Source organism: Agrilus planipennis, unplaced genomic scaffold (genome assembly GCF_000699045.2).
Source record: "Agrilus planipennis isolate EAB-ADULT unplaced genomic scaffold, Apla_2.0 scaffold269, whole genome shotgun sequence".
NCBI classification, from domain to species: Eukaryota; Metazoa; Arthropoda; class Insecta; order Coleoptera; family Buprestidae; genus Agrilus; species Agrilus planipennis.
The window spans coordinates 284,398-298,560 of record NW_020438982.1 but is presented as its reverse complement, the minus strand read 5'-3'; the positions used below and the strand labels follow the sequence as shown (position 1 = coordinate 298,560).

Below are 14,163 nucleotides of genomic sequence, written 5' to 3'. Positions count from 1 at the left end.
TATCCGTTAATACATTACACATGTAGGTTTATGTTTACTTTGAGATAAGGTCTTTGTAACCTTTAAAGTATTTATGTATTCACTTATTACCTTATTACTCATTGAAATTCTGAAAATTAAGGTGCACGTAATTTTAAAAAAAATATGGTACATATTTATTACCTTATTATTAGATTAAGTACATACATAATGTAAAAATACCTACAAAAAGTAATAGTTAAAACTATTGACCCAACAATTTAAACTACGTACTAATATTACGAATGCCTTATAGACTTGTTTACTTCAGAATTTTTATTGTTTGCATTAACAAATGTATATTAAAACCAAAAATTAATTTACGAAAATATTCATATTATTATTTAAGGTAAATAATATTGTTTACAATGTTCAAAACGACCTAAGTAAATTAATGGTAGGTACCATAAAATGTTTGGACATAGGTCAGCGACGGATTCAGGATTTAAGTTTACGTTAAACTACGAAGACTAGGCCTAAGGCTCCAAAATTTGGTTTGTTTAATACTCTCCTGCAATTTTTTTGAGGAAAGCTTTCTCTTCATTCATAGTTTGATGTCGAAAAGTTTCTTACTTTCAAGTCAATTGTATGGCAACGGTTAATCATAAAAAAAGTACCTCTTTTGTTTTCATTGCCATCAGCATTTTTAAAAAATAACTTTCACTGACTGCAACCTTTCATTTCTTTCGCTTAATTAAATAAACCAATTTGAACCAATTAAGAGTCACATAGTCTGCAATTACTTACAAGTAATACGAAATCATGTGACAAAAACTCGGCGGTGCTGAAAATCGTTGGAAACAAACTAAAATACAGCAGAAATAAAAACCTTATTTAAGAAGCCTCCCAAATTATATAATTTTATGCCTGCGAATTTCTCTAATTTATCAGCATCTTCTGAAAATAAACAGCAGCAAGTATGTTCATCAGTTGCGTACGTCCCAATTACGTACAAGGGATGTTTTCGTCTCACTTGGGTACAATTGGTATTTAAATAAGCTGTTTTTATAATTTTTCTTTTAATGAGTGTAATTTCCCCTTTAATCAGTATTTTTAAGGAAAAAGGTACAGGAACTTGGTTTTGTGTGTGAGTACAAGGATAACAACCTTGGATAGCTCTCTGTTGAAGATTAGTATTCAAGAAGAAGCGCTCGAAAAAAAAATCTAGTGAAGGTTTTTGCTTACCTCATCAATCAGTACCTTGATACTGAACCAGTACGCTGCAACCAAAGATCCAAAGATTTAAAACACTGCGTAAGATCTTTGGCATATACAAGAAAAAACTTGAATGTCGATGTGGCTTCTTTGTATACATAGATATATTTTACATACCCCGACTTCGGCAAAAAGAACCCACTAGACCCTTACGAAAAATAACCTTCTGTTAGACTATTTGAAACTTTGGATTCTGGTAGTTCTCGATGTCTAGATCAAATTCTCAATAGTAACAACTCATCTGTTTAAGATATTGTCATCAATTAAAGTTACTTTCTTCCGTATTCCTTATATAAATTTTTTAGATGAATCTTATGAGGCATGCATGACCTTATATAAAGGAGTGGATAGCCCCACTGTCTGCCATTTGGGGTTCAATTAGGCAAACATCAAATATAAAGACATCTCAAAAACTCAAAAGATACGTAACTTGTGAAAACCTTTTAAGTTAACTTAAAAAGAGTTATCTAATTGATCCTCAATTAAAATTTATACTGAACATTACTCATGTACTGTGTAGGCCTCACGTGGCAAGTGGGAGGGAATGTCAATAGGAAGATTTTCCCATGGGCCTCTCATTACTACCCCCGCAATAGAAATCAACGATACTGAAGTGAATATGAAAAAGGATCTTATAACGGAACCCTTACGTATCACTATCTGCCTTTCGGGGGTTCGGTTAGGCTATAACGGAACCCTTACGTGTGTATGACCTTACAAAAGATTAGACAATCTCACTATCTGCCTTTCGGGGGTTCAATTAGGCAACATTAAGCACAGGAACTCTTAGAGAAATTTATGGTTAATTACTAGCAGGTCTTATTTGAAAATTATCAGCTGGTACAATCCGATTGATTCCCCCATTTTTTTAAAGGAGGTAGGTGGGTCACAAACAAGGAAATGTGACCGACTGACTCACCCCTATTCAAAATTCTTAAGTATGATATAATAGTCAATATATTGAAAGTAACTGTGTATTGAATGATTTAATTAGGCAATAGAACTTTTGGAATTTACAATACTTACTAATTAATTGGATCTTTTATTCAGATTAAGGCGCGAGTAAAAATGATAATAAATTAATTGTAATTATATATTTCAAGTTACAAATATCTAGTGTATTGCATATTATGGATGTAAAGTGGTTTTGGACTAGCAGTGGTATGCACTCTGCAGAAGTGTAGCACACCTCAACGACATGGTGTACTTATGGAGAAAGAAAGTCGATGTAATCAAACAGCAGCAAATTGAGACTTTTAATCTATCCATGGAGAACTATCGGAATCTAATATTTCAAAGAGTTTGATACAGGGTCATTTTCCGTAGGGATCTAGCAGTCCTTTACCAGCAAACGCAATTTTAAACCCACCAGCATTTACGAATCATTGCATTTTCTACAAATCCTAAACCTGGAAAGAAAAATTCTAATTGGATAGCATTATTTATGTATACATGTCTTGTTAACTGTTTTAACTATTTAAATACCAAATGTTCGCAAGTGGCACAAAACTTTTTGAGATATAATAGTACTTAGTGGAGCTGTGCGCAAATGAATTGTATCTACATAACTGGGACGAAACCATCTTATCATAAACGACTTACATCCGACTTAAGATAATAATTAATTAAGAAAAACTACGAACAATATTATCATCAAAATATTTATTAGATACAAAATGACTTAATTATTTCCCAGACATTCCACGAATGTTTACAATTATGAATAAAAATTTGAGTTTCATGGTCCAAAGATAATAATTTATGTATGTAGTAGCACGCTTTAAATTTTCGAGATACAATTTATGATTTATTTTATTTTACTAAAAACAAGCAACTTTTCGGAAGCAATTAAATAAAGAAAGGGGTGCAACATTCAAACTAACCTTATTTTATTGATTTTATTGAGTAACTCTACCCATTAGGTATTAGTTACGAAATAAAAAACATAAAACTACAAAGAAGTTGCCATTATAAATACCTAGACAGAGAGGTCAAAAAAAAAAGAAAGGTCTATTTTTTATTTTATACAGAAGTACTTTTGTAAAATATAGAGATATAATGGACTGACAAAATCAAATCCTACATATCGACATGCCAGATAATTTTGATACCGCAACATGATCAGAGTGACTGCATGGGATGGGGGTGGGAATTAGGGTTGCCAGCTCGAATGACACTATTATCGGGAGAAAAAAACAATTTTTCGGGATTTTGGGACTTTGGTGGAGAGAAACAAAAATAAAATCAAGTTATTTATTGTTTTACTAATTTATTTTTTAGCTTGCCACGTGTATTTTGTGTTACTTTTCACAGATTTAACAATTTTTTTTCTTTCTTCACTATTTAAAGAAGACTTGAAGTTCAAACAATTTTCCTTAAAATTACGTCGAATCATTAACTCTGCTTTTATCAAATCCATGCACATTCGATTCCTTCTTTTGTGTAAAAATTGTTCAGTAAACTAAACACTTTCACAATAAGCATTGCTTACTGGAATGGGTAGCGCCAAACACATATTTTTTTTTTATTTTTTACCTTTAATAAAGTATGCCCATATTTTGTCATTAGACATATTCATTTCTGTTCTGGGAGATGATTTACATTAAATGATTCTTTTAGAGAATAATAATCAATAATCATTGTACAATTCATCATTATTGATGTCATTAGAAATGCTTCATTTTTCTATTAGCTCCAAGAGCTCATTCCCTGAGAACAAAGTCTCCTTTTTCAGTGAAAATTGGGAAAACCTTTTATATAAGGAGTTCTCACTGAAATAAAAATTTGGAAACTCAAAATTACTGTTTTATAAAATGAAGTTCTTTTTCGGAAGATTTTTTACTTTGTTGGGAGTCGGGAGGACATACAAAAATTTGGGAGAATCCCGCCAAATCCCGACTATCTGGCAACCCTAGTGAGAATTGTTAAAATTCAAGCATGCAGAACATGAAAAACAATTAAATTATTTCGTAAATTTATTAATTTAAATAAAAAGTGGAACATGATTTAGGGTTTCTTGAAAAACCTTTGACGGACAGTGGGACACTGTAAAAAAATACCACATAGCACTCTGCGCATAATTGATTTGATTCTTGTGTCTAATTAAATTTACTTTGCTTTAAAGATGTCAAAGTTCGATAAAATGTTCCTTTATTTACATCTATGCATACAGTTCATTATTAAATTCCATTCAATGTATACTATATTAAATACTNAAATTTACTAATAATAGTTAATTATTTTATACCTATATCATAAAGTGTTCTTCAGTTCACCCATAACGCAATATTATACTGTTAGTACGCAACTAAAGGTTTATCTGTAGACAGAAATATTGTAGCCACTTCTTATTAAAGATTACCGCTTTTGTAATTAATATGTAAGATTGGGTATTTCTTATTGTATAAATAAACAGAAATATAAAAATCTTACCTTTGAAACAAATCGATGTGCTTTGTGTGTTAGAAATTTATCATAACACATCTATTCACTCACCACAACACAACTCTAATAATTAGCAATAGCGTAGGAATCTCGGTACCCATTTTAAAAGTAAGTTACACACAGCAAAAAATAATTACCCCTACTTTAATACAATTCCAAAGTAATAAAACGTGATATATCATAATAAAAGAATATATCATTATGTAAACTATATTTCTTTAGCACGATAAGATTTCTCATTTTAATATTGGTCTTTTTAATTTAAAATTTATACAATAAATTTAATTACCCTACAAAAAAATCGTAAATGTTTAGAACTTCTGGATTTTCGTAAGTGGCATCTGAACGTCAAATTCTATAACTAAACTTCGTCTTGATTACAGCAATCTGAGAAGATAGAGCGAATCCTACTAACTTTGTTTACAGACGTAACAAACGTTGGACATAACCTGCAAATAATGATATAAATTTTAATTGTTAAACAAAAATGAACATTATATTTAAGCGAAACTTCCATTTATCCCCTTTACGTTCTGAAATACAAAAACAAACTCGTTTACGAGTAGTTGATAACAGTGAGTTAGGCAAAAGGGCAATGGCGGAGGGCAAACCACCCCGATGTATCCACGTTTATAATAAAACAGGAGTAGGCAAAATAGGTATGTTTTCTGTTAAATATGACAACATTTCTTTTACAAGTTCTATTTATTTTAAGGCGATATTGTTTTACTTGCTATTAAGGGTGAAAAGAAGAAAGGTGTGTTAGTCGGTTTAAAACAGAACCAAAAACCAAAAGTACCAAAATTTGATAGCAATAATGTAGTTTTAATTGATGATAATGGATCACCTATGGGCACAAGAATTCATGTTCCAATACCAACAATTTTAAGGACTTTACTGAAAGATAAGACACATGTCAAAGGCCCAGATTATACTAAACTACTTAGTATATCAACAAGATTTGTTTAATTGAATATTTAACATTAAAATATATGTATATATAATTACTTTGCAGTTTTAATTTAACTAACTGACCTCTTTAATAAATTGACTACTTGTAAAATTTAAATTAATACCTATTTGGAGGTAACAGAAGACACTACAAACTAATAAATTATAACAGTTTGATGTAATTATTTTCTATGTAAAATGTCTAGTCAGGTATATGAAGAATAATTCAGTTATTGTTCTTTATTATTCTTACATTACTATACATATTGANACCCTTACGAAAAATAACCTTCTGTTAGACTATTTGAAACTTTGGATTCTGGTAGTTCTCGATGTCTAGATCAAATTCTCAATAGTAACAACTCATCTGTTTAAGATATTGTCATCAATTAAAGTTACTTTCTTCCGTATTCCTTATATAAATTTTTTAGATGAATCTTATGAGGCATGCATGACCTTATATAAAGGAGTGGATAGCCCCACTGTCTGCCATTTGGGGTTCAATTAGGCAAACATCAAATATAAAGACATCTCAAAAACTCAAAAGATACGTAACTTGTGAAAACCTTTTAAGTTAACTTAAAAAGAGTTATCTAATTGATCCTCAATTAAAATTTATACTGAACATTACTCATGTACTGTGTAGGCCTCACGTGGCAAGTGGGAGGGAATGTCAATAGGAAGATTTTCCCATGGGCCTCTCATTACTACCCCCGCAATAGAAATCAACGATACTGAAGTGAATATGAAAAAGGATCTTATAACGGAACCCTTACGTATCACTATCTGCCTTTCGGGGGTTCGGTTAGGCTATAACGGAACCCTTACGTGTGTATGACCTTACAAAAGATTAGACAATCTCACTATCTGCCTTTCGGGGGTTCAATTAGGCAACATTAAGCACAGGAACTCTTAGAGAAATTTATGGTTAATTACTAGCAGGTCTTATTTGAAAATTATCAGCTGGTACAATCCGATTGATTCCCCCATTTTTTTAAAGGAGGTAGGTGGGTCACAAACAAGGAAATGTGACCGACTGACTCACCCCTATTCAAAATTCTTAAGTATGATATAATAGTCAATATATTGAAAGTAACTGTGTATTGAATGATTTAATTAGGCAATAGAACTTTTGGAATTTACAATACTTACTAATTAATTGGATCTTTTATTCAGATTAAGGCGCGAGTAAAAATGATAATAAATTAATTGTAATTATATATTTCAAGTTACAAATATCTAGTGTATTGCATATTATGGATGTAAAGTGGTTTTGGACTAGCAGTGGTATGCACTCTGCAGAAGTGTAGCACACCTCAACGACATGGTGTACTTATGGAGAAAGAAAGTCGATGTAATCAAACAGCAGCAAATTGAGACTTTTAATCTATCCATGGAGAACTATCGGAATCTAATATTTCAAAGAGTTTGATACAGGGTCATTTTCCGTAGGGATCTAGCAGTCCTTTACCAGCAAACGCAATTTTAAACCCACCAGCATTTACGAATCATTGCATTTTCTACAAATCCTAAACCTGGAAAGAAAAATTCTAATTGGATAGCATTATTTATGTATACATGTCTTGTTAACTGTTTTAACTATTTAAATACCAAATGTTCGCAAGTGGCACAAAACTTTTTGAGATATAATAGTACTTAGTGGAGCTGTGCGCAAATGAATTGTATCTACATAACTGGGACGAAACCATCTTATCATAAACGACTTACATCCGACTTAAGATAATAATTAATTAAGAAAAACTACGAACAATATTATCATCAAAATATTTATTAGATACAAAATGACTTAATTATTTCCCAGACATTCCACGAATGTTTACAATTATGAATAAAAATTTGAGTTTCATGGTCCAAAGATAATAATTTATGTATGTAGTAGCACGCTTTAAATTTTCGAGATACAATTTATGATTTATTTTATTTTACTAAAAACAAGCAACTTTTCGGAAGCAATTAAATAAAGAAAGGGGTGCAACATTCAAACTAACCTTATTTTATTGATTTTATTGAGTAACTCTACCCATTAGGTATTAGTTACGAAATAAAAAACATAAAACTACAAAGAAGTTGCCATTATAAATACCTAGACAGAGAGGTCAAAAAAAAAAGAAAGGTCTATTTTTTATTTTATACAGAAGTACTTTTGTAAAATATAGAGATATAATGGACTGACAAAATCAAATCCTACATATCGACATGCCAGATAATTTTGATACCGCAACATGATCAGAGTGACTGCATGGGATGGGGGTGGGAATTAGGGTTGCCAGCTCGAATGACACTATTATCGGGAGAAAAAAACAATTTTTCGGGATTTTGGGACTTTGGTGGAGAGAAACAAAAATAAAATCAAGTTATTTATTGTTTTACTAATTTATTTTTTAGCTTGCCACGTGTATTTTGTGTTACTTTTCACAGATTTAACAATTTTTTTTCTTTCTTCACTATTTAAAGAAGACTTGAAGTTCAAACAATTTTCCTTAAAATTACGTCGAATCATTAACTCTGCTTTTATCAAATCCATGCACATTCGATTCCTTCTTTTGTGTAAAAATTGTTCAGTAAACTAAACACTTTCACAATAAGCATTGCTTACTGGAATGGGTAGCGCCAAACACATATTTTTTTTTTAATTTTTACCTTTAATAAAGTATGCCCATATTTTGTCATTAGACATATTCATTTCTGTTCTGGGAGATGATTTACATTAAATGATTCTTTTAGAGAATAATAATCAATAATCATTGTACAATTCATCATTATTGATGTCATTAGAAATGCTTCATTTTTCTATTAGCTCCAAGAGCTCATTCCCTGAGAACAAAGTCTCCTTTTTCAGTGAAAATTGGGAAAACCTTTTATATAAGGAGTTCTCACTGAAATAAAAATTTGGAAACTCAAAATTACTGTTTTATAAAATGAAGTTCTTTTTCGGAAGATTTTTTACTTTGTTGGGAGTCGGGAGGACATACAAAAATTTGGGAGAATCCCGCCAAATCCCGACTATCTGGCAACCCTAGTGAGAATTGTTAAAATTCAAGCATGCAGAACATGAAAAACAATTAAATTATTTCGTAAATTTATTAATTTAAATAAAAAGTGGAACATGATTTAGGGTTTCTTGAAAAACCTTTGACGGACAGTGGGACACTGTAAAAAAATACCACATAGCACTCTGCGCATAATTGATTTGATTCTTGTGTCTAATTAAATTTACTTTGCTTTAAAGATGTCAAAGTTCGATAAAATGTTCCTTTATTTACATCTATGCATACAGTTCATTATTAAATTCCATTCAATGTATACTATATTAAATACTCTATTAAAAAAAACAGGCATTGAATAGTTAGGACGCCAGCGGTCGATTAATAGAGGTCACGTGTTATGTTAGTTCACATTATATAAAGCCGGCAAGCAACTTGCTAATTTTCAAACCAATTTCAAACGTTGTAGCATTTCTGAAGCTGCTAGCAAAAAGGTGAACCCTATCGCAATTGTAGGTGTTATTAAAAAACAAAGCAAAATGCCGTATGAACCATCGTCCACAAAAGAAACAAGCAAACGTAAGTTAATCATTCGCTCTTTACTAAATTTACTCTATTGAATCGAAAATGTTAATCAAATGCTTATGCAATTTTGGGAAATAGTATAGTAAAGTAGGGTGTTACTGATATGTACTTTTACTGAAATAATTGTATTTTTAACAAATGCTATTTCTGTATTCTGTTTCCAGCGAGTGGATGCAGCACTTGTTCTTCTGGATGCAAATGCCAGCCTGGATGTAAATGCCAATGTTGCAGCGGTTCTAAATAAATCATGTATTTTTTTTAAAGTAATCATTTAATAAATAAATAAATCGTAAACTGTTATTGTATTTATTTTCAACAAATAAATAAGAAATATTGATAAATTTAAGGAATTTGCGCACTAGAAAATGGCCTCCATGTTGAATGTTACTCGTAATCATACTGAGCAAGCTTTAAAACTCTAAAACAGTTGCTATTGATTTTTATTAAATTTCTATTCAATTCAAAATCTTAGCAATAAAACAAAAAGAACGGTAATATTTTTAAGTGATAAAGGTAAACAATAAAATTATAAGATTATCGTTATCTTTACAAGTTTTAGCGATCTGTAATTCCAAACTTTAAAGTTGGCAACATCGCGTTTTATGATTGTGTTTTTGACGTTTTTGTGTTTATTAATTTGATTTCAATTTATTATCTAGGTTATAATAAAATATAAAACTAGAGAAGGTCATTAGCAAAATGGCAGATTCCGAATTAAATGTTGATAATTTAATTGCCAGATTGTTAGAAGGTAATTCCTTATTTTAATTGTGCTTAATGTTTTCAATTAAGAAAATTCTGTGCAACATAATGTGTGTGAAATACCTTAACGTTTCATTTGATGTTTGGTTATGTTGTTATATACCTTTCTAAAAAGTATTTTTCATTTTTATTTTCGTTCAAATTTTAACTAAACAATACGTTAGTGTTACTAAGTGAATCAAAAAGTTTATATGTGTTTTGTGTCTGCCCTATGTACCCTACCATTTTCTTCATCTGTTTTGTTTTCCTTCTCAGTGTATGCAACACTTAGAGAAAATTCTAATACAGTGGACGCAAAGAAGAAAACTAAATTTAAAAACATATTTTCTTCTGAGAGTAAGAAGTATTAAGTGTAGATCAGTTTTTAACCTTATCCTTATTAGATTTAACTTCGACCGTAGCTAGAAGCTAAATTATACTTGTTGTTGAGCTGTAGAAGTGCAGCTATACTTATATGGTGATTTTTAAAAGGTTGATAATTGTTTATTATTTATTTAAGTGAGAGGATGTCGCCCAGGAAAATCGGTTCAGATGACTGAATCTGAAGTGCGTGGACTATGCCTTAAATCAAGGGAAATATTTTTACAACAACCCATACTACTTGAACTAGAAGCTCCTTTAAAGATTTGTGGTAAGCATTTAGAATTGAACCATTTTATTACATGCATTATTGTTTCTCTTTTAAGGTGATATTCATGGACAATATACAGACTTGCTTCGCTTGTTTGAATATGGTGGATTTCCTCCAGAAGCAAATTATTTATTTTTGGGTGATTATGTAGATCGTGGTAAACAGTCCTTAGAAACAATATGCCTGCTCTTAGCCTATAAAATTAAATATCCCGAAAATTTCTTTTTGCTACGTGGCAATCATGAATGTGCATCTATTAATAGAATATATGGTTTTTATGATGAATGTAAGTGAGAAAATTATAATTTTGTACCCAAATATTGAAAATATTGTAATACTAATAGTTTATATTATTATTTTAGGTAAAAGAAGATTTAATATCAAATTATGGAAAACATTTACAGACTGTTTTAATTGTTTGCCAATTGCTGCAATAATTGATGAAAAGATATTTTGTTGTCATGGAGGCTTGAGTCCTGATTTACAAGGAATGGAACAAATTAGGAGAATTATGAGACCTACTGATGTACCTGATACAGGTAGACAATGAAAACTTTGTTTCTAATATTTTTGCTTATTTAAAACATTGCATTAACTATGCAAATGTCTGCTTAAATTTATAAAAGCAAATATGTTATCGATTCCTTAGGTCTTTTGTGTGACTTACTGTGGTCAGACCCTGATAAAGAAGTCCAAGGCTGGGGCGAAAATGACAGAGGCGTCTCGTTTACGTTTGGCCCTGATGTGGTAGCAAAATTTTTGAATAGAAATGATCTTGATCTCATCTGCCGTGCTCATCAAGTTGTTGAAGATGGTTATGAATTCTTTGCCAAGAGACAACTAGTAACATTGTTCTCTGCTCCCAATTATTGTGGTGAATTTGATAACGCAGGCGGAATGATGACTGTTGATGAGACACTAATGTGCTCTTTTCAGGTAAGATTATTCTGTTAAGTTTTCAACTTTGAAGTAGTTTAGTTAGAAAACATGCAGATAAAAAATTAGAAACTTTGGCTATTTTAGATATTAAAACCATCTGAGAAAAAAGCCAAGTACCAATATCAGGGTTTGAATTCTGGACGCCCAGCGACGCCTCAGCGCAATCCTCCTACCAAGAAAAAGTAAAAGGAAATGTTCCTTTGCCATAGAAATTATTCCAGTATATAAATTTCATTTTCTTCTATTACAGAACTATCATACATTTGAATAAGATTAAAACAATAGGCAGAAAAACGTACACCATCATTGGTTCACGTGTGTCGTTATTAAAGAACGTTCGTTTCATTTATTAATCGTTTAAGTGCTTTAAAAAGTTTTACTAAAGTATTATTTATTTATTTAATTCGGTTTTTTGTTGCTGGTTCGATGTTGACTGAATTTATAATTAAATTCAGATTGTTTATTATTGGTAGTTTGCATTTATGAAATAGAGACCAGTATTAGATTTTACTTTAAAATTAGAACAGAAAAGATTGATGCTACTAAAAACGTTAAAATGTGGTATTTAAGTTGGTTCTATTTTCTTCTAAAATACATGGGAATTCTTACGAAATACTGTAAGAGCAGACATAATTTATATAAATGTATTAATATTAATACATTTTATGCTGATGAAAATATTACAGTTCGCATTTTCGATCAAATCGGCAATGGATCCTATATTTTTCAACAGGCTCCAACTTTGTGGTTTTTAATTGGCAGCAAGTACTATTTAAAGATCTCCTTNTTGAAGATTAGTATTCAAGAAGAAGCGCTCGAAAAAAAAATCTAGTGAAGGTTTTTGCTTACCTCATCAATCAGTACCTTGATACTGAACCAGTACGCTGCAACCAAAGATCCAAAGATTTAAAACACTGCGTAAGATCTTTGGCATATACAAGAAGTATCATTTATTAATTTAAATAATCTTATTTGCAGGTAGCATGAATCATCAAATAATCATCACCAAAAATTGGTACTTAAATCATAACGTAAATTAACAACAATTACAAATTAATTACTTTTTTACTAAAAAAATTAAATACCTAGGTGTTGTTAGAAAATAGGTACTTTAACGAAGTTTGTTGTAACTTCTGCAGTACCTATTTATCATACCAAAAAAATTCATTGTTCAAATTTATTATGGTGTAATATGCTTTCGCAGTTAAACACAAACACATAACGTATTTTCATTAGCCTTTAAAAATTAGTTTAGTTAGTTCATATCTTTTCATATTTTCTGTTTATTTGAACCAAAAAGTACACCTAGACTTACACTTACGAATAAATGCAAATGGCGTACGATACATAATGGCGTTCTACCATGAAAACTCAAAAAAATCTTTAGAAATGATTTTACAAAAACAAAGCACATTTTTTTACGTTAAAAGTTGTGTAATATATAATCCATTACCATTTTCCGGTAGTTTTGGTTCAGTATCATCAATATACGTTGGATTAGGATTTTCTTCTTGGGGCACTTCACCTACACTGCCATCGTCTTGACCAAAAGCTGTACAACATGTCACAAAAAGCACTAAAGCAATTTTAAGTCTCATTTTGAAATTAAAATTAACACTTTCGGGTATTTCAAACGGCCCTGCATATAGAATATAAAACAAAAAGTTCAAAACGACAACCAACGAATAAATGTAATTAAAATGATGATTCTACCTGTTCTACTTGTCCTTATCAGTACTGATAAGAGATGATAATATTGGGTGCGTCCCTTTATGACACATACACTACTGTGTAGCTAACTTTTTGAAAGCGCAGAAATACAATAACAAGTGCATGAAAAATATTTATTTATTTGATTTCAATCACTTTTCTTCTAAACATTTCTTATTCTTATTTGATACATTTATAATATAAAAATAGTATAGATGAACTGAACTTCGTATTAAATACTTTCTCTATTTTAAATGTTATTAAACATTGGGTAGTCTTCACACTTGATGTAGGTTCAACGATAAATTTACAAAAAAAAAATTCCTTATTTATATTGTGTTCAAACGTGGACAATGCCCACATATTTTAATTATCTAATTGTCGGAAACATAAAAAGGAAGCAGCGAGGGGGTGTAACGTCCAATTAAAACATTATTTTATTTATATTTTTTAAAACTTTAATCGTTAGCATACAAAGCATGTGTACGTATAAGATTTGTTATCCGTTAATACATTACACATGTAGGTTTATGTTTACTTTGAGATAAGGTCTTTGTAACCTTTAAAGTATTTATGTATTCACTTATTACCTTATTACTCATTGAAATTCTGAAAATTAAGGTGCACGTAATTTTAAAAAAAATATGGTACATATTTATTACCTTATTATTAGATTAAGTACATACATAATGTAAAAATACCTACAAAAAGTAATAGTTAAAACTATTGACCCAACAATTTAAACTACGTACTAATATTACGAATGCCTTATAGACTTGTTTACTTCAGAATTTTTATTGTTTGCATTAACAAATGTATATTAAAACCAAAAATTAATTTACGAAAATATTCATATTATTATTTAAGGTAAATAATATTGTTTACAATGGAGAGTCTTTCAAA

The 14,163-nt window shown here is 30.4% G+C and overlaps 2 protein-coding genes and 1 long non-coding RNA gene across 4 annotated transcripts; all 3 read left to right on the top strand.

Moving 5' to 3' along the window:
* Positions 1–5,090: 5,090 nt before the first annotated feature.
* Positions 5,091–5,684, top strand: LOC108741330 (39S ribosomal protein L14, mitochondrial). The gene is made up of 2 exons (XM_018476102.2): positions 5,091–5,336; positions 5,393–5,684. Exons 1-2 carry the CDS (start codon positions 5,165–5,167, stop codon positions 5,644–5,646), a joined length of 426 nt encoding a protein of 141 aa, XP_018331604.1. The 5' UTR covers positions 5,091–5,164; the 3' UTR covers positions 5,647–5,684.
* Positions 5,685–9,041: 3,357 nt separating this feature from the next.
* Positions 9,042–9,518, top strand: LOC108741332. The gene is made up of 2 exons (XR_001938493.1): positions 9,042–9,212; positions 9,383–9,518. It is a non-coding gene; the product is annotated as an uncharacterized LOC108741332 (long non-coding RNA).
* Positions 9,519–9,841: 323 nt separating this feature from the next.
* Positions 9,842–12,330, top strand: LOC108741329 (serine/threonine-protein phosphatase PP1-beta catalytic subunit). 2 transcript variants are annotated; one of them, XM_018476101.2, is made up of 7 exons: positions 9,842–9,969; positions 10,236–10,316; positions 10,480–10,611; positions 10,667–10,897; positions 10,974–11,150; positions 11,261–11,547; positions 11,635–12,330. In XM_018476101.2, exons 1-7 carry the CDS (start codon positions 9,918–9,920, stop codon positions 11,734–11,736), a joined length of 1,062 nt encoding a protein of 353 aa, XP_018331603.1. In that variant the 5' UTR covers positions 9,842–9,917; the 3' UTR covers positions 11,737–12,330. The 2 variants fall into 2 exon arrangements, with proteins under 2 accessions (XP_018331603.1, XP_018331601.1); XM_018476099.2 differs by lacking the exon at positions 10,236–10,316 and having other exon boundaries at positions 9,844–9,969.
* Positions 12,331–14,163: the final 1,833 nt, after the last annotated feature.